The sequence below is a fragment of the Salvelinus fontinalis genome, chromosome 11 (assembly GCF_029448725.1).
Source record: "Salvelinus fontinalis isolate EN_2023a chromosome 11, ASM2944872v1, whole genome shotgun sequence".
Taxonomy (NCBI): Eukaryota; Metazoa; Chordata; class Actinopteri; order Salmoniformes; family Salmonidae; genus Salvelinus; species Salvelinus fontinalis.
In genome coordinates, this window is record NC_074675.1 from 17,718,485 (window position 1) to 17,739,189 (window position 20,705).

The 20,705-nt window shown below is 41.8% G+C and overlaps 3 protein-coding genes across 4 annotated transcripts in view; 2 read left to right on the forward strand and 1 right to left on the reverse strand.

Annotated features, from left to right (window-relative positions):
• Positions 1–54: 54 nt before the first annotated feature.
• Positions 55–4,239, reverse strand: LOC129865201 (ADP-sugar pyrophosphatase-like). Its single transcript, XM_055937772.1, has 10 exons — positions 4,130–4,239; positions 2,400–2,496; positions 2,231–2,298; positions 2,088–2,137; positions 1,906–2,013; positions 1,677–1,772; positions 1,336–1,437; positions 1,174–1,182; positions 1,022–1,075; positions 55–865 (listed from the first exon to the last, which is right to left on the reverse strand). The coding sequence occupies exons 2-10, from the start codon at positions 2,448–2,450 to the stop codon at positions 756–758; spliced, it is 648 nt and encodes a 215-aa protein (XP_055793747.1). The 5' UTR covers positions 2,451–2,496; positions 4,130–4,239; the 3' UTR covers positions 55–755.
• A 192-nt stretch (positions 4,240–4,431) lies between these two features.
• LOC129865200 (cell division cycle protein 123 homolog) lies at positions 4,432–15,839 on the forward strand. Of its 2 annotated transcripts, XM_055937770.1 has the most exons (13): positions 4,432–4,541; positions 5,090–5,161; positions 5,692–5,752; positions 5,888–5,920; positions 6,042–6,137; positions 6,256–6,362; positions 11,660–11,711; positions 11,839–11,914; positions 12,086–12,208; positions 12,286–12,314; positions 12,423–12,551; positions 14,657–14,794; positions 14,934–15,839. In XM_055937770.1, exons 1-13 carry the CDS (start codon positions 4,468–4,470, stop codon positions 14,988–14,990), a joined length of 1,047 nt encoding a protein of 348 aa, XP_055793745.1. In that variant the 5' UTR covers positions 4,432–4,467; the 3' UTR covers positions 14,991–15,839. The 2 variants fall into 2 exon arrangements, with proteins under 2 accessions (XP_055793745.1, XP_055793746.1); XM_055937771.1 differs by lacking the exons at positions 14,657–14,794; positions 14,934–15,839 and adding an exon at positions 14,362–14,502.
• A 1,453-nt stretch (positions 15,840–17,292) lies between these two features.
• Positions 17,293–20,705, forward strand: part of LOC129865202 (calcium/calmodulin-dependent protein kinase type 1D-like) — a 59,969-nt gene continuing 56,556 nt past the window's right edge. The window contains exon 1 of the mRNA XM_055937774.1: positions 17,293–17,929. Coding sequence (XP_055793749.1) covers positions 17,835–17,929 — 95 coding nt within the window. The 5' untranslated portion in view covers positions 17,293–17,834. The remainder of the gene's footprint in view (positions 17,930–20,705) is intronic.

Below are 20,705 nucleotides of genomic sequence, written 5' to 3' on the forward strand. Positions count from 1 at the left end.
GGAGAATAGCAAAAGGCAAAAGAGGCCGAAAAGAAAAGTAGGCCTACATGTTGCTATAAGAATAACATGTTTATTGACATCAAGTTAATTCAATTACTGATAATTGCTAAATAAAATGTGAGGCTCATCTGCATGTCAGCCTTATACCAGTAAGGAGACATCTACACCTATACCTTGGTCTAACAGAGCATTGGTGTGAACTAATGGATGTCAACATAAATGCACAAAAGTATTGCCGCTGCGAGTAACATCTTTCAAGGCACATTATTATAACAGTACCTTTTAAAATGTATTTTACAGTGAAGCTTAGTCATTTGAGTTAGTGAAAGTTAGGAATGTTCTAGTATGTACTCACAGTTATCATTTAGCAATTATATTCCTATCAGTGTAAGAATTTGTATTATCAGACAGCATGTAATATCACATTAATCACAAATATGGTATCTAATTATGACTATCCCCACAGGTAAAGGTGCATAGACGTATGGCGCATACCTCAATATAAAGAGAGAATAATACCAATAAAAGCGGTTGGTCTTGGATCATACAAGCTGTAGGGTAACACTCCATGAATCTCATGGACTGATCCCCAAGACAACAGCTTAAAGCCACAAAATGGCCACCCTGTTGACAGTTTCATCCCTGGCTTAGTCCATATTCGTAGTGTAACAGAGAGACTACAACAAAAGGAGTCAGAAGCCTAATACCCTCTCCCTCTATTCCCATCCATCTCGTCTACTCTCTCCACCCTTCTCTCACTGTTTGAGCACTCGGAGTTCATTAGGTTTAAAGAAGGCCTGGGACATCCCCATGCCGTAGATGTAAACCTTAGAGTCCACCACAATCTTCTCCTTCTTGATCAGGTCTGTAGGAGGGGGGGAATCATGCAAATATTATCTCTTCAGGTAATCACTAGCAGAATATAATAACAGTAATAATATGCTTTTCTGTCTCAAATTGGATTCCATTATGACTTAAAAATTGTGTTATTGTGAAGAAGAAACTTCAAATCGTTACTCACCATCAATTTCCCTCTGGAATTCATCAAGAGGTAGAAGGAGAACTTCAACAAATTCTGGAAGTAAAACAGAGGCCAGAATAAGATTTAGTTCAATGTTATTCTAATAGTGGAAAAATAACTAAAAGTGTGATTATAAAGAAAATAATATTTACCTCCATCACCTGGAAACGAGTAAAAGAGGGAGGAAAGCAGAGAAATAAGTACACATTTAGGACAACATGTACAATACATATCAGCTTGACAATAAATTTTATTTAATTTAAAAAAAATCATAACAGATTCATAACATTCCTAGAGTGTGACCCCTAACTTACCCAGCTGCTGTGTGGGGTTGGTGTTTTCAAGGTCGTCTCCATTGATGTTAACCATGACGATCTGTGTGGTGCAGTTAGAGAGACCAGGGTCCAAGCAAGTCACTGCGAGGTTAGGACAAGAGGGAGAGGAAAGGGGGGATGAAGGGGAGTTCAAACTTGTAATCTGCTGTGTGTTACTGCCCCACTAGTCACTGACATCATACTGCACTCTCACATGCCCAATGATAAAACTGGCAACTCAGAAGATCACAGGCATATTGAATTTGTCTTCGCTGATGGAACTGGTACATGGACAAAATTTGCCCTGTGTTTTGAGCGTGTGTGTGTTCATAAGACCTTACCTGGGGTGACTCCTATCACCTCCCCCTTGTAACCAGTCTCCTCCTTCAGCTCTCGCAGAGCAGCAATCTCTGCACTCTCACCCTCGTCAATCAGACCTGAGCAACAGCAAAAACACCCATAGACAGCAAACACGGATATCAGAACACAGCAGGCAAAATACAGCAATGACAGGCCTACATACACTGCGTCTGAACAGAGTTTTGAGATGTGACTGTAAACCCATGTCACCTGCAGGGAACTCTAGGGTACAGCACCCTATTGGTGGACGGAATTGCTTCACCATGACAACGCAGTCTTTGTGGAGGGTCCTCTTCAGAAGGGCGATGATCCCCACACCTGGAATAAAACACAGGAATAAATTTCTATAATGTCACTGCTTATCCATCAGTATGAAATGTATGTACACACACCATCTGCTGCATTGGCCTGTCTGGTTGTCCTTTTCGTAGTCTCCCAAGTTCTATTGAAAGACAAAAATGAATTGTAAAATGGAGAAGGGAAAAAAAGGTGTTTATCAAAAGTCGCTTATGGAACTCATTGAGCTGTTCCATACCTTGTGTTTCCAACAGGGTCCACATAGGTGGTCTTCTCAAGTTTCAACCATTTCCCGGATGCAATGACCTGAAGAGAATACCGTTGAGTACTGTGATATTGCTAAACTTAGAGACTCTTGTGATAGGCATTTACACCACACAATGTGCATGTTATTGTATCATATCTACCTCCTCTTTTACAATGTGAGGTATGGTTGTCGATTTGGGAGGGTTGCTCATATTTCCAGTACTGTTCTCAGGGAAATGGATGGAGGATTTCGTTTGTCTGCCCAAATCCAGAAATGTTTTTGATTACATGCATGAGTTGATAATTAATAGAGATATATGCAATGCAGATAGTTATACATAAACTTCATTGCAGGCCAGTTTTACCAACTTTTATTGTCCAACACAAGAAAGTTGATAGCAGCATGGCTGAAGAAGCTATCTAGCTAGCTAGTCTGGTTAGGGGCGGCAGGTAGCCTAGTGGTTAGAGCATTGGGCCAGTAACCAAGAAAGTTGATAGCAGCATGACTGAAGAAGCTATCTAGCTAGCTAGTCTGATTAGGGGCGGCAGGTAGCCTAGTGGTTAGAGCATTGGGCCAGTAACCAAAGGGTTGCTAGATCAAATCCCCAAGCTGACAAGGTACAAATCTGTCATTCTACCCCCGAACTAGGCTGTCATTGTAAATAAGAATTCATTCTTAACCAACTTTCCTAGTTAAATAAAGGTAAAAATATATAATTTGTAAAAAAAAAAATATATATAAAATTGGTATATACAACCTGAAACAAATGCCTGCAAAATCATATAAAAATGTTCCTTACAAGCCAGAATGTTGAATAAAATTACATTTAAAAATCAATCGTTCCAATCATTTTTCCACCATTCATTTTTCCCCATATGGGATTTTAGAATCCCTTAAAATAAGGCCTGGCATGACATTTTGATCAACATGTATCTCACTTTTGTTTATGTATTCGGCTTTATTTACTCTGATTCAAAAATGCTAGTTAACGTCAAAGTAGACATCTTGCAAGACGTCATCTTGTCTTAGAGAGATTTACACGGTTATCAAAACACAGCCTACCCGAAACACAGCCCTTATTTTAAATGTTTCTAAAATCCCTTAGGGGGAAAATTAATGGTAGAAAAAATATTGGAACCATTTCCCTGTTTGACAGCTAGGTTTTATGGGTATTACGACTCATACTGTGGTACTCTATGATTCAGTTTGGCACCTAGGTAATTGTATATTGGCCATGACAATGAAAATTGTATATTCTGAATCAGGGGTGGATGGAGAATATTTACACCCTTTTTAATTGGGGAATTTTTCATTGTTTAATTTTTTTTAATTCGGGTTTTCAATTTTTTAGATTAAGAATATAAAATCTTCATGGCATGCTTGGTTAAATAGTTATTGACGAGAGAACCTAATATCCCACATAAAACGAACTTTACCTCGATGCTGAACTGAACACTTTAACTACCAGCTCACTAAAATGTTGGGTAAACAACGTTAGTTTTGACAAACCGCACAGAAAACCGGTAGAGCAAGTTGATGTAATTGGATTCAACATTCTGGCTTGAAAATAACATTCACGCTATTTTGTAGGCATTAGTTTGAAGCTGTAACTTTGCTAACTAGTTAGCTATTTACTATACCAAGTAAATGTCTATTACAGCCTGATTAATCAGACTACTAAATTAGCTAGCTACCAAGCTAATTTCTCCGCACCATTGTGAGGGAAGTTTCTGATTAACTTTAAACATCCTTCACCATGGAGAGGAATTTAGTCCGCTAACTCATTCCTAGCAAGCCCCACATGCTGTTATGTAAATATTCTTAAAACAAATCAATATATATTTTTTAAAGCATAGTTACTTCTAACTTGGATACATGTTCAGTACTCACATGAAGATTAAGTGGTTTTAGTCACAAGTCAAGTTAAATAAGTGAAAACTCCCTGAGGGAAAAAAAATTCAAGCCCCCAACATTGATCACGCCTACGTGTGCAACGCAAAAATAATCTCCCTCTCCTGAAAAATATTATAATACATTAGAGACGGCCTACAACCATTCCAGATAACCTAACCTGAATTATAATTCAATTAAATATTGGTAATAATTACAAGCCATTATAATTGTGTTGTTATGGAAAGGTTGTAAACTACATGGAAACCAATGTCAATCGCCTTTTTCTTAGGGGAACTATATGTGGCTGGACTCACTTCCGGTAAATCATTTGCAGTATGAAGAAGGAGCAAGTTGTAAATTGTCAGTTTTCGGTCTGGTATCCGATATTTAAGAAGCATACTATCAAAAGGTGAACTCCTTAACTTGACCAGCACAGTCTCAGATATGTTGTTGATCTCGTCACTCTCAAAAAACACTGGTTGTGCTATAATTTGGGTAGCTAACGTATAGTTTTCTGTTTAGCTAGCAAGCTGTGTTAGCCAATTGTGTGTGTGTGTGTGTGTGTGTGTGTGTGTGTGTGTGTGTGTGTGTGTGTGTGTGTGTGTGTGTGTGTGTGTGTGTGTGTGTGTGTGTGTGTGTGTGTGTGTGTGTGTGTGTGTGTGTGTGTGTGTGTGAGAGAGAGAGATATATACCCGTGTGCGTCTGATATTTTAACACAGCCAAACTACTTTTATTAGCTAATTGTGAATTCTCACAAACCACACCTGTCCTTTACTGTTAAAACATTTTAATCTGTTAGAAGTGCCAGGTGTAAATGCTTGTGTGATGTTGTCATATTGATATTGCATCAGGTCAATCTCTACCTTTGAGACTGTTTGTTTTCTCTTATCTTTGGTCAATACTAGTCTGATAGTTTGTGTTGTGTAGGCCTAATGTTTGGTGTTATCTTTCTTTCAGTTTGATTCTCCCACTGCCTCAGAATGTAATAGATTATTTGCTGGACGATGGAACACTAGTAGTATCTGGAGGGTAAGTGTAACTTTACTTACCCCTAAAGCACATACATCTAGTGTCCTGTATTCCCATACACGGTCACTTGTGGGCAATTCCACGGTAACAGAATTACTCTAATACACACATTTTAAAATGCATTTAAAATTTTAAAAAACATTGATTTCAAAATTTAACATACCATAAAACGTTATGCACAATGACTACTTTGAAAAATTTACACAGTAAAAAAAAAACATACTGGAAAAAAATTGTGCAGATGCAAAGTGATAACATAATTATGGTAAAATCTCCCTCAGTTTTATTCTTTTGCCAAACTTTATCTGCACAGTTCTTCCTGTAAATGCGTTTTTGTATAAGTGTCTGTGGAATTTGTTGAAAGTAGTCCTTGTGCATTGAGTTCTATGGATTTTTAAAACTTTGAAATCAATGGGTTTTTTTGGCATACATTTTAAAGTGAAAAATCTGACTCTCAGCGTATTCTTTTACCGTAATTCTGTTGGAATTGCCCTTGGAATACTCAGTGATAAAATCTCGCCTCATTCCAGGGACAACAACACTCAGCAAAACCAGACCAACGACAGTGACTCAGAGGAGGAAGACGTTCAGGTAATTTTGCTCCAGACAGAGGTGCACTCCATTTCGCTCTCTAGTAAAGTTGAGACTGAAAAGGCAGACTTTATGCTCAATGCTTGGCTGTTTGATTTACTGATCGATTAAATTTTCTTCTCTCAACAAAATTAGTGGTCAGATGATGAGACAACCACCACTGTAACAGTAAGTAATGTAGATAATGTTAAATATGATCAATCCATCTGCATATAACTTTTGTCAAGTTTGTAATATGATATGCATACAGTGAATAGGTGGAGATTTGTTGTGATGCTTTGTGTTCCAGGCTCCAGAGTTCCCAGAATTCAACTCTAAAGTGCTGGAGTCCATCAACACCCTAGGTGGGTGTGTCTTTCCCAAACTGAACTGGAGTGCACCGCGGGTGAGACACGCAACCCTCTAACACCATCAATATAAGGTTAAAATACTGTCCACAGTGTGTCTGTCTGAGTGTTGATTTTGAGTGAATAAGTGTGTGTGTGTTTCCTTCTCTCCTGCAGGATGCTAACTGGATTGCTCTGAACAGCTCCCTGCAGTGTCAGAGTCTGAGCGATATCTTCCTGCTCTTCAAGAGCTCTGACTTCATCACCCACGACCTCACACAGCCGTAAGAATCCCCTCCACGCACTCACATTCTCACTAGGGCTGTTGCATTGACTGTATTACCGCCACACCGACAGTCATGGGTCATGACTGCAGTCAAATTCCAGGTGACCGTTGAGTCACGTAATCTCCTATTATGCACTCTGGACATACGTTGATAGTACCCAACTCACTAACCTTCAGCTCGCTAATAGCCTGGTACTCAGCATTCTATTGCCCCTCCATCCTAATGGTCTGGTACTCAGGGCTCTATTGTTCCTCCATCAGGTTCTAATGGTCTGGTACTCAACTCTCTATTGTTCCTCCATCAGGTTCTAATGGCCTGGTACTCAGGGCTCTATTGTCCCTCCATCAGGTCCTAATGGTCTGGTACTCGGGGCTCTATTGTTCCTCCATCAGGTCCTAATGGCCTGGTACTCAGGACTCTATTGTTCCTCCATCAGGCTCTAATGGTCTGGTACTCAGCTCCCTATTGTTCCTCCGTCAGGTTCTAATGGCCTGGTACTCAGGGCTCTATTGTCCCTCCATCAGGTCCTAATGGTCTGGTACTCGGGGCTCTATTGTTCCTCCATCAGGTCCTAAAGGCCTGGTACTCAGGGCTCTGTTGTCCCTCCATCAGGTCCTAATAGCTTGGTACTCAGGGCTCTGTTGTCCCTACATCAGGTCCTAATGGTCTGGTACTTAGGGCTCTATTGTTCCTCTAACCACTCTGACATCAATGCAAATGCAATGGAAAATCACATCAAACATATCATGTTTTTAAAACTCACCTCACTGTGATGATCAGTTTGGAGAAAGTTCAACAACAGGTTGAAACTGAGGGAAAAACATGGTTGTGGATGTTGTTTCAAACAAAACACAACAAAATGGACAGCGCTTTCTAAGGTGATGATTCACTCAAAACACCCATACCCATATATTAGCCCAAGCCCGGAAAATATATATATATTTTTAAATGCTTGTGCCTTTTTACAATACATAGCCTACCGCATATTAAGCCACGGTAAACAATTCAAATGTCTTTGGGACATAATTGGTCTAGCCTATAAAATTAAACAAATTCTAGTTATCCCTTTGAATGTGGACTGGATTATTATGACTACTGAATGGACTGGTTACCTTATGCTACGCTCCAAACTTTTAGTGAAGACATGATTAAATTGAGAATAATTGTTTACACACTGTTTTAACCACTTCGTATGTGTGTATATACTGTATTCTAGTTAAGGCTCATCTTACATACAGTGTATTCAGAGCCCTTGACTTTTTCAACATTTTGTCAAGTTGCAGCCTTATTCTAAAATTGATTAAATAAATATGAATACTCATCAATCTATACACAGTACTCCATAATGACGAAGTGAAAACAGGTTTTTAGAAATGTTTGCAAATGTATTTACGTAAGTTTTCAGACCCTATGCTATGAGACTCAAAATTAAGCTCAGATGCATCCTGTATCCATTGATCATCCTTGATGTTTCTACAACTTGATTTGGAGTCCACGTGTGGTAAATTCAATTGATTGGACATGATTTAGAAAGGCACACACCTGTCTACATAAGTTCCCACAGTTGACAGTGCATGTCAGAGGAAAAACCAAGCTATGAGGTCGAACGGAATTGTCGTTAGAGTTCTGAGACAGGATTGTGTCGAGGCACAGATCTGGGGATGCGTACCAAAAAATATCTGCAGCATTGAAGGTCCCCAAGAACACAGTGGCCTCCATCATTCTTAAATGGAAGAAGTTGGAACCACCAAGACTCTTCCTAGAGCTGGCTGCTCGGCCACTGAGCAATCGGGGGAGAAGAGCCTTGGTCAGGGAGGTGACCAAGAACCCGATGGTCACTCTGACAGAGCTCCAGAGTTCCTCTGTGGAGATGGGAGAACCCTCCAGAAGGACAACCATCTCTGCAGCACTCCACCAATCAGGCCTTTATGGTAGCTTCAGACAGACGGAAGCCACTCCTCAACGACAGGGACTGGGAGACTAGTCAGGATCGACGGAAAGATGAATGGAGCAAAGTACAGAGAGATCCTTGATGAAAACCTGACCCAGAGTGCTCAGGATCTAAGGACTGGGGCAAAGGTTCACCTTCCAACAGGACAATGACCCTAAGCACACATCCAAGACAATGCAGGAGTGGCTTTGGGACAAGTCTCTGAATGTCCTTGCGTGGCCCAGCCAGAACCCGGAATGAACCCAATCGAACATCTCTGGAGAGACCTGAAATTAGCTGTGCAGTGACGCTCCCCATCCAACCTGACAGAGCTTTAGAGGATCTGCAGAGAAGAATGAGAGAACCTCCCCAAATACAGGTGTGCCAAGCTGGTAGCGTCGTACCCAAGACGACTTGAGGCTGTAATCGATGCCAAAGGTGCTTTAACAAAATACTAAATAAGGGTCTGAACTTGTAAATGTGCTATTTCCGTTTTTGCTTTGTCATTATGTGGTATTGTGTGTAGATTGATGAGTAAAAAAAACCAATACATTTTAAAATAATCCTGTAACTTAACAAAATGTGGAAAAAGTCAAGGAGTCTGAATATTTTCCGAATGCACTGTAAACAGACAATGAAAGCTCTTACAAAATTCAATTATGACATTTTTCTAAAACAGGCTATAGGCTACATGTGCACCACCAAGTCAGAACAGTAGGCTAAGTAAGTTATGAGGGGGAAAGGGACCAAATTGTTAGGGTGAGGCACATGGGCTACTAACAGCTTACTACACAGCATACACTTATGTGTACTGTAGCAAAGAAAGTAATACTTTCTCCCTAGCATATTACATAATTTATGCAGCAGCAGCATATAAGACATTTTGGGACTCACCTTGTTGTGCTGTGCTCACTTGAACAGGAAGGTGGCGCGACTGTGGACACATTTTGTCATCAAACTCTGCATTTATGGTGCTTTCAAGACAACTGGGAACTCTGGGGGGGCGGGGGGGACCACGACAAGGTTGAATCATAACGTCAGTGATTTTCAGGTCAGAGCTCTAGAAAGAGGCCCAAGTTCCCGACTTGGAATTCCAAGTTGGATAACCATTCAAATCGTATTTTCCCAGTCGGAATTTTTTTTTCTCCCCGACTTCCCAGTTGTCTTGAACTCACTGAAGTCTGAGATTTCCCAGTGCCTATTTTCCAGTTGTTTTGAGCGCGCCAGAAATCATGCTGGATTGACAGTATGGCCAATGTATTCAACCTTTTGCTGTCCTTTTTAAGCATGGAAAAGAGACCTTTAAACCCAGACTTGGACCATACACCCTCTCCACTGAATAGCTGGCTAGTGATGGCTGCAACGCTTGCAGTTAGCCACTGATTAGTCCTGATTAGTGCAGTTAGTCCTTCCAAACCACTCATTGTTGAATTTGCGATTTCGAACTTGTGTTATGTTTATGGCTGATGAGTACCGATACGCTTTATCTTTAATTTCTCTTCATATGACAGTAGATTGTCAGTAGATCGTTGACTTGATGCATGATGACTGCTTTTCTAGCTTGCTAGCTAAGATTTTGAAAGTATGATGTTGACATGATCAGTCCAATCAAAGCTACTGTAGATATAACTTGATTTGATGTAATTTTATCTTTGGCCAATGACCTTGAGCCTTCCTGTATGGGTGCTTCTAATGTAAATATATGGCAGCACCCAAGGGGCTTGAATTTGAGAGCTATCCCTGTAGATTTTCTGGTGATGTAGTGTCCCGATGAGTGACAGAACACTGAGCCAATCACGGCGCAACTAGAGAACATTACCAACCCCTACGCTCTGTATTTTCCGCTGGCTGCCCCTTCACCACAGAAAGCACTGAGCTAGGCTGAAACACCTGCATTTTGGAGCTGCCTTACTCAGGAAAGCAAAAAACACATCATGTTTGTATGTGGCTTTATTAACTCCATAATAAAAAATAAAAAAAACATTATTTGCAACCTGATGTGACACGTATTAATGTCAAAATAATATGCAAAACAGTCAACAACAATAACTATATATATATCTGAATGACGGGTCACCACTGTTTACTGCATTGTTGGAGCTAGAAACATAAGCATTTCGCTACATCCGTGATAGCATATGCAAAATATGTGTACGCGACCAATAAACTTTGATTTGATGGGTGAAAATATGATGATACTGGATGAGAGAACAGCGTGTGCAGTCTGAGGCAAGCTTTTTTGCTACTTTCTCACACCATCAATAGCCTATAGTCGCATCATGGAGCCCATATATGTTTTGATTTCTAAGACATTTAAGGTTTGTGATGGTGTTTATTAAATGAATTTGGTCTACTTTTTTTTATGTAGATCAGTGGCTTGTATGAGTGGAGGCCTGGAGATGCTAAACGTGTTTATGTTCGTTAACGGTCAATTACCGTTATAAAAATAAAAGATCCCAGAAATGTTCCATGTGCACAAAAAGCTAATTTCTCTCAAATTGTGTGTACAAATGTGTTTACTTCCCAGTTAGTGAGCATGTTATTCTTTGTCAAGATAATCCATCCACCTGACAGATGTGGCATATCAAGAAGCTGATTAAACAGCATGATCATTACACAGGTGTGCCTTGTGCTGGGGGACAATGAAAGTCTGCTCTTAAATGTGCAGTTTTGTCACACAACACAATGCCACAGATGTCTCAAGTTTTGAGGGAGTATGAAATTGGCATGCTGCTTGCAGGAATGTTCATTTATCTACCATAAGCCGCTTCCAACGTCGTATTAGAGAATTTGGCAGTACGTCCAATCGGCTTCACAACCGCAGACCATGTGTAACCACGCCAGCCCAGGACCTCCACATCCTATGCTATCCCATGCCCACCCATGGATGCGCCCTTGCCTGGTCATGTGAAATCCATAGATTAGGGCCTAATGAATTTATTTCAATCCTTATATGAACTGTAACTCAACAAAACCTTTGAAATTGTTGCGTGTTGCGTTTGTATTTTTGTTAAGTATAGATGGGTTTTCTACCCGCCGTGGGAAAACACTGCAGGCAGTGAGTCAGCCTTTCTGACAGCAGTGGGCTGGGAAGAGGTTTGGTGAGATTGCTTCATCGTTGATTTACTGCTCCCATTAGGGCGTTCTGATAATGGGCCCAGTTGGCAGACAGCTCTGGCATGGTGGAGGACTTACAGCACCGTCCAGCACTTGATTTGGTACAAAGCTTTCACGCGGGAAGGGGCCAATGAGGAGCATTTGTGCATGTGTGTGAAGCTTACTACTCTTGTATTTGTGTGAATGCAAGTGTGAGTTTAATGTGAGTCTAGAACCGAATGGTCAGTGTAACAATCTCCCTCTATAGATTCCTTCACAGCAGTGACGAGGATTCTCCGAATCCAGCCATAAACTATGAGGTATTTAACACGTACTCACCTGCTTACACTCCCTTTTCCCCACACACACACACACACACACACACACACACACACACACCTTTTCTTCCCACTGTTTAATAGTGTTGTATTATACCCCTGAGTTCAGCTGGTCCTGAGGAAGTGGAGTGAGCTGCTACCTGGTGGAGAGTTCAGGTGTTTCATCAAAGAGAACAAGCTGATCGGTAAGTACTGTATGAAGAGGTTAACACACCATTCACCTTTACTCTCACCCTCCCTCAGCCACATTCAGAGAGCCTGTGTTCACTTGCACTGTTCCCAAGACAGTGTGGCAAGCGTTAGGGCTGTTGTGTGGACTGAAGATTTGTTCTGAGAGCTGTGTGTGTGTTCTTTAGGGATCTCCCAGAGAGACTATACCCAGTACTACCACCACATCTCTAAGCAGGAAGCCCAGATCTGCCACTCCATCCAGGAGTTCTTCAGCCAACACGTCCAGTATCAGTTCCTGGATGAGGACTGTGAGTGGGATTCAGTGTGGTGTGATAATTAGAATATATTGTAATAAGAGTAATGCAATATATTTTCTGTTTTACAGTTGTGTTGGATGTCTACAGAGATAGCTGGGTAAGTCTTGTCATTTATATTTCCAGCCATTATTTCCTGCCTCTGTTTGGTTGTAGCCCAGGCTTTTCTACGAGTATGTGCATCTTTGACGCTGTGTGTCTTCGACAGGGGAAGGTGTGGCTGATCGATCTCAACCCCTTTGGTGAGGTGACAGATTCACTGCTGTTCACGTGGGTGGAGCTTACCTCCGGGAACAGCCTGTCAGCCAATCAAGAAGAGGGTGACACAGCCCAGCAGGTCAGTGACAAATATGTGACACAGGCTGTGGCTTTGTTATACATATGCATGTGTATGTTTGTTCATGTGTGCAAGTCTTTCTGTGCTTATTATCCCGTTAACACCAGTTTGTGGTACGTCTGTAGGAAGTAGAGGTCGACCGATTATGATTTTTCAACGCCGATACCAATTATTGGAGGACCAAAAAAAGCCGACACCAATTAATCGTCTGATTGAATTTTTTGTTGTTGTAATAATGACAATTACAACAATACTGAATGAACACTTATTTTAACTTAATATAATACATAAATAAAATCAATTTAGCCTCAAATAAATAATGAAACATGTTCAATTTGGTTTAAATAATGCAAAAACAAAGTGTTGGAGAAGTAAAAGTGCAATATGTGCCATGTAAGAAAGCTAACGTTTAAGTTCCTTGCTCAGAACATGAGAACATATGAAAGCTGGTGGTTCCTTTTAACATGAGTCTTCAATATTCCCAGGTAAGAAGTTTTAGGTTGTAGTTATTATAGGAATTATAGGACTATTTCATTCTGTACGATTTGTATTTCATATACCTTTGACTATTGGATGTTCTTATAGGCACTTTAGTATTGCCAGTGTAACAGTATAGCTTCCATCCCTCTCCTCGCCGCTACCTGGGCTCGAACCAGGAACACATCGACAACAGCCACCCTCGAAGCAGCGTTACCCATGCAGAGCAAGGGGAACAACTACTCCAAGTCTCGGAGCAAGTGAAGTTTGAAACGCTAACTAGCTAGCCATTTCACATCGGTTACACCAGCCTAATCTCGGGAGTTGATAGGCTTGAAGTCATAAACAGCAGAGCTGCTGGCAAAACGCACGATAGTGCTGTTTGAATGAATGCTTACGAGCCCGCTGGTGACTACCATCGCTCAGTTAGACTGCTCTATCAAATCATAGACTTAATTATAACATAATAACACACAGAAATACGAGCCTTAGGTCATTAATATGGTCGAACCCGGAAACGATCATCTCGAAAACAAAACATTTATTCTTTCAGTGAAATACGGAACCGTTCCGTATTTTATCTAACGGGTGGCATCCATAAGTCTAAATATTCCTGTTACATTGCACAACCTTCAATGTTATGTCATATGTTATGTCATAGTTAAGTAAAATTCTGGAAAATTAGTTCGCAACGAGCCAGGCGGCCCAATATACCCCTATATACCATGTTGCATAAACCCTGAAAGTGCGTGCAATGAACGCAAGAGAAGTGACACAATTTCACCTGGTTAATATTGCCTGCTAACCTGGATTTCTTTTAGCTAAATATGCAGGTTTAAAAATATATATTTCTGTGTATTGATTTTAAGAAAGGTATTGACGTTTATGGTTAGATACACGTTGGAGCAACGACAGTCCTTTTTCGCGAATGCGCACTGTATCGATGATATGCGATGTTTTTTATAAGATAAGTTTAATGCTAGCTAGCAACTTACCTTGGCTTCTTACTGCATTCGCGTAACAGGCGGGCTCCTCGTGAGGCAGGTGGTTAGAGCGTTGGACTAGTTAACCGTAAGGTTGCAAGATTGAATCCCTGAGCTGACAAGGTAAAAATGTGTCGTTCTGCCCCTGAACAAGGCAGTTAACCCACCGTTCCAAGGCCGTCATTGAAAATAAGAATGTGTTCTTAACTGACTTGCCTAGTTAAATAAAGGTGTAAAAAAAATTAAACGGGAAAATCGGCGTCCAAAATTACTGATTTCCGATTATTATGAAAACTTGATATCGGCCCTAATTAATCGGCCATTCCGATTAATCGGTCGACCTCTAGTAGGAAGGCCCTGTGTTAACACCAGTTTTTGGTACGTCTGTAGGAAGGCCCTGTGGTATGTCTGTAGGAAGGCCCTGTGTTAACACCAGTTTGTGGTACGTCTGTATCTGTAGGAAGGCCCTGCGTTAACACCAGTTTGTGGTACGTCTGTATCTGTAGGAAGGCCCTGCGTTAACACCAGTTTGTGGTATGTCTGTATCTGTAGGAAGGCCCTGTGTTAACACCAGTTTGTGGTATGTCTGTATCAGTAGGAAGGCCCTGTGTATAACACCAGTTTGTGGTACGTCTGTATCTGTAGGAAGGCCCTGTGTTCCGCTACACCACCAGTGATGTGACGGTGCAGCCCAGTCCCTGTCTGAGCTACCGGATCCCTAGGGACTTTGTGGACCTCTCCACCGGCGAGGACGCATACAAACTCATCGACTTCCTCAAACTGGTGAGAACGAAGGCAGTGGTGGTTCACACAGTTTAAGATCATCTTAAAACAACCCTTTGGCAATCTCCACGACCGTCTTACAATTTCATTTTCCGGCATCAGTTTTTATAATCTCACTATTTCCCTCATTTCGCTGCAGAAGAAACGCCAGCAAGAGGACTCTGAGGAAGAGGTGGAGGAAGAGGTACGACAGTGACAGCCCCTGAGGAGCAGGGTCTCTATACGGTGACGGTTCCCTCAGACTGTTAGCCTAGCATAACAGTAACCCTAAAACTGTTAGGTTAGCGGTTAGCACAGAGACTACTAGACACATGGAGGTTTGTCCTTATTAGCTCTTGAATCTTCTGATGGAATCCATACACTTTTGGTCATCACCTTAGGCCTATCCAGAATGCTGGAGATAGAAATGTATTGAATAGAACGAACACAACAAACCATAATGAGGAGAAAAGTATACCTGCAACACTGTAAAAGTCCCATTAAATCTCATGTTTGTGTGTATTTAAGAGGGGAGTTCTAAGCAGTGCTCCTGTTCTATTGGCCCGGTGTGTCTAATGTAAATATAAATGCTGTAACTTAGCGTTGTGTAAAGGTAAGGGGGAGTATGTTACAGGAGTCTGTGTATAGGAATCAAAAATGCTCAACTTTTATAATACAGCGCTGGGGAAGAAACGTGTCATGGTTTGTGTGTGTATAGCAGGTACATCATGGGATTGCAATTTCTGAGGGAGATACCCAAAGGGTCAGAGTTTTCTGACTTAATCTACTGGACTTTCTCTCTTCACACACACCAAATAAACATTTTTCCATGTGCTTTCTGATGGTTTCGTTAAACATCTGTATGTAATACCAATACAAAGGTTTACTCATGAAGTCTCTGTGCAACTCTTTCAAACATTCCAGTTCCTTACTTACTCTTTCTGGTCATTATAGTTCTGTCTGTGTTATTATAGAATTCATTTTGTTTCTTGTCATTGGCTAATTTTCTATGTGCTGGCAAAGAAAGGTTTTCTGATTGGGAAATAAATTGCTGGTGTGTGCCCTTTGTCAGTCTGTTTTTGGGTAGACTAAAATAGAAGGCATACTACTTTCACTGGTAGATTATACAATTTCTCTACAGTGGATGTGATAAAAAGTGGAATGTAATTTGGCCCCAATGACTAGACTGGCTAGTTGAGAAAGAGAGTAGGGCATTTGTATTAGGGTCCACTTGGGGGAGCTGTTTACCTATAATGAGAACCATCAGAGATGGTGAGCTGTCCTGGGCTGAGACAGAGGTCTGGGATAACAACGCCACCATTCACGTGAAACGTATTTACATTAGGATGAATGCCTGGATGTTCTGTTATGTCTTGAATAGTTAAAAAATGCGATAGCAATGCACTGTTGGGGTAGGATATTGCTGGTTAACTAATAGATGCTAGCCTGTATACAGATGCAGTGCATTGTTCAGAGCGCTGCAGTGTTGTATTATCTGAGCCTGGGGGCAGGGGCTTGTGTTTTCAGCACACTGCCCCTGGGGTGGGGTGCAAAAAGATGTCAATGATGCCACAGCCATCTGAGGAAAGGTGGGTGCCAGACTGCTGATAGAAAGAGAGACTACACGTCTATCATCCTACCCCCCTTTTCAATTCTCGCTCTCTTCAGTTTGCCAAGATGGACATATATCCTAGCCTACATCTCAGCCTGGGTTGACTAATCATCCTTCTGTGAGGGAAGAAGGCAGATATGTGCAAAGTCTAACTTGAGAGACTTGCTGAATCCGAGCTGAAAATCAAGGGAGGGAGAAAGGGAGAGGTAGAGTAAGTGGAGAATAGATTTTCTTGAGCTGAGAGGGACCTGCAGTAGTTTGCAGCTGGAATACTCATGAGCGTCTAGAGCACACGCGCAGGCACACTCTCTCACACACGCACACACTCTATTTTATCCTGTACACAAGCTCTGGCAGGCCTGTCAGATGAGAACAGTCTGCAGTAATTCTCTTCACGACTGGAAGATACTATCCTGTGTGTTTTTTTTAAAGGTGGATTACAGCACCTTCAGATAAGACACTGCAGTCAAGACTGCTTTGCTGGAGATGGGAGTATTTAACCATCTAAATATTAACACCCAAACTCCAATGTATTTAGTACATCAGATTATAATATGACCATTATAGTGTCTAACATTAAACCTTTTTAGGGCCCATGAATTTCATTTAATTGGGTCAACTGTCTCTCATTCATGTCAGCACTCATTTGATCAAGATATAGTAATATGGCATGTTTTCACATTTTATCTGGAGACACCCTTTCTCAAACTTCACAGCAAGTTGCATGGGTCCCAATGTAGACTCCATCATCTGACCTGGTACAGCCTAATATCCATCATAATAAACACAAGCCAATACAAAATAATTTACTTATTTTTAAACACGTTTTTGATGGTTTGCAAATACTCTGCTTTCTTGAACGTATCTTTGGTGCAATGCGAATTATCTCTAGACATCCAGTCACACACACACTATCACACACACTTGTGCGCAACGCTGTCAAGTCGAGCGATGAGCAGCATCCTACCCGCCCTCATTGCCATAACAACCGATGGCACAATCAGCATGGTTAGATTAAATAATACTCCTCGCATTACGCACCACACGGCTCAACAGAGGACTTAATTAAAACAGAATACTTTTTGGGGAGAGAGAGACAAGGCGATCGCGCAAAGGTGACACGCAGCCCCAAACAATTTACGTCAAGATCATCTAGACCTGCTGAACCCTGCAGGTGCAACCGCAGACGGCGAACGCTCGTTGTCGGTCAAACGGAACGCTGTAGACAGAAAAATAAGCGAAGAATACAGGAGACCTTTTTCGAGAGCTTCGGTGACATTTATACAGCGGGAAAACCACGAGCTCGAAAACCTGCCTAGCTCATTCTATGCGCGTGGGTCTGCTCCCCACGAGCAGGAAGAGTAACTCGAAGCGTGGGAAAGCTGCATTATCTCGAGGGGCTGCTGAGACTCACTGGCATCGTTTGCCCCGGGTTTCCCCTGTTCCACCATGGCTCGGGAGAATGGAGAGTCCGGGAAAGGGACGTGGAAAAAGCAAGTCGACGACATCAAGAAAATATTTGAATTGAAAGAGATCCTCGGAACGTGAGTGTGTTATTTCTTAATAACATTTTCAAATTGCCCTATTGTGGTCAATGCTAATTGGGCATGAATTTACATCTGGTAGGCCTTTGAAACTTTGTTGCAGAATGTAGCGGGACTCTCGCGCTGGATACTTTGTATCCGTTTCGGTTTAGGGACCGTTCAGCTCCCGGTTTAACTGGAAGCCAGCAGAGATGTTAGGTTAACTATGACGAGCTATTTAACGCTGTAGGCTAGCGTTAGCCCATATTTATTTGGATGAGAACGAGTGTTCGTTGGGTACGCTATGATAGAGAAATATCGAATATCACTTTTTGTAGGCTAGCCTATGCCATTACATATTATGCGTGACAGGCTACCCACTTTGAAATTAAGGAAAGCTATGAGGCCTATGTAGGAACTGTTTTAGAAAAACCTAGACAGTAGCCTATGCCTAAATAAAGGGGTCTCGTGCGTTTTAGTCCATGATTTTACAACCGGTTACGCATGTCTTGTTCAGTTGTCTCTGTTGGTTTTATGCAGTCTTGGCTATTGTTTAGGTTAACCTACTACATTCATCCTCCTTCTCTTCCCCGCCCACCGATCTGACAGCTCCAGTTGTGCTGCTATCTATCGTAGGAATGACCTTTTGGAGACGCAGGCAGTTAAACACTGATATCAATTGAGTCTCCGACCTTATGAAAATATATTTGACCATTGGTGAGTGGTTATCATGGTTTTCTGTGTTTATCTAACTCAAAATGATTTATCGGCCACGGTTTAATACTATTTATCACTAGGTTTATTAGGTCTGCAGTGTTACTAACCTCATACATGAAAGATTGGTTTTGATTTGACAGCATCATAACGGTTAATTTGCAACCCATGTGAACAGCTTGTTCAGATGAAATGCTTGGCAAAATACCCCAGCCTCTTCTTGAAGACCCTATAGCACATTTTCTCTCTGGCCTGTTACCTCAGTGCCCCTGGCACAGAGGAACAGTTTGTTGACTGTACAGGCAGAATCGAGGGAGGATGGTTGGTTTAAAGCGGATTAGCGGGCCAGGGGAAAACCTCCTGGTCCTGGAATAGGCCACTGTAACAGTTCAGACATGTTGCATAACAGTGATGGTAATAAATGATGAAAATTATTACAAGTTTTTAACAGGTCATTTCCGTGGGCAATGTGTCATGGTTATTGAGTATATAAATACGGTTGTGGAGTGTTGAACCATGGTTCTGCACTGTGTGCACGATGGCCTTTGCAGAATTCCAGGTATGCCCATTTGGAGCAGAGAGTGCATAAATTAGGCTCGAAGGTCATGTCTGATCCTTGTTCTTCATAACCGTCAGTTTCACTGAACTCAACAAAGAGGAGATCGGAATTTCTACTGTGTGCCTGGAATTCACATAACAGGTGGAAGTATGAACAGGTGCGTTTTGGGTGTGTGCGTCTTACTGACAAACTATTGAGGGGCCACTCAGTTTCTATGCTTATAGCTAAAGTCTCTCCTGTGTTGCCATGGTGTCTATGTGTACTAGCACCATTCAGTGGACTCGAGTGGCATAGCGGTCTAAGGCACCGCATCTCAGTGCCAGAGGCGTCACTACAGACCCTGGTTAGATTCCGGGCTGTATCACAACCGGCCGTGATTGGCACAGCGTCGTCTGGGTTAGAGTTTGGCTGGGGTAGGACGTCATTGTAAATAAGAATTTGTTCTTAACTGACATGCCTAGTTAAATAAAGGTTACATTTTTTTTTAAATCACAGCATGACAAAGACACTGATTGGGGTTATTTACAAAGGATTTCCAGAGGTTCTGTTCATCTCCTTCACACGCGCACCACACTGGTACTGAAGACAGGTTTTCTTGTGTATGCTGGTGTTTTGTCTGCACAACTCTGTTGGTTGTTCACTAGCTCTTGATCTTCTAGCTACCTTACTGGAGGAGACATCTTTCTCTGTGACCGTTGACTTTTGTTTCCTCAGTGGTGGGGCTTAGGGATCTGTCCTCCCATCTGGTGTTTGGCCAGCACTCTGTGCTTGGACAAAAGGACCATCTGGGCAGGCACACACACACACACTTGGCCTCAGGTTCCACCTGGAATTTTTCTTGGTCAGGAAAAAATTCTCTGCCCTAAAAATATTACTCAGACGTTTCATGTTAACGCCATAGCAACACATTAACCAGAGTTCTGCTCAGCCTCAGCCTTTGAACTCCCCCCTGCTGATGTCTGGTGTTTTCCCCTTTTTAATTCTCTGTCAGCGGAAAAAGAAGGGGAGAGGAGGGAGGGATGGAGAGAGAGGAAAGGAAGAAACACAGCGGGGAGTCGGGGACATTGCCTGTATAGTCTATTAACTTGCTCCGGTCTCTTGACCATTGGAGTCTTGTTTTCAACACTACAAGTGAGGAAATGGAAAGAGGAGTGAGAGAGTGGATGAGAGGAGGAGGAGAGGGAATTGGAAGAGGAATGGTAAGAGATGAGGACAGAAGTGAAGAGGAGAGCTGGGAGGAGAAATACTGTTAAATAGAATAGGGGTTAGGGCTGGGCTAACACAACATGTTGCTCTGACACACGCTATGAGCTAGTCTTTAGAAATTGGATGAGAGATGAATGTTTTTATTCACCTCGTAAAAAGATGGACAGATGATGTGCCACAGAGGCTACTGGGTCCTTCACATGACTGACCGCAAAATAAGGGCATGGCAGCAGTCTCATTGGTCTTTTGTGCCTTATTGCTTTGCTATACAGTTTCATAATGTTCTATGACTGCATTTCTAAGCTGTATGCATGTTTA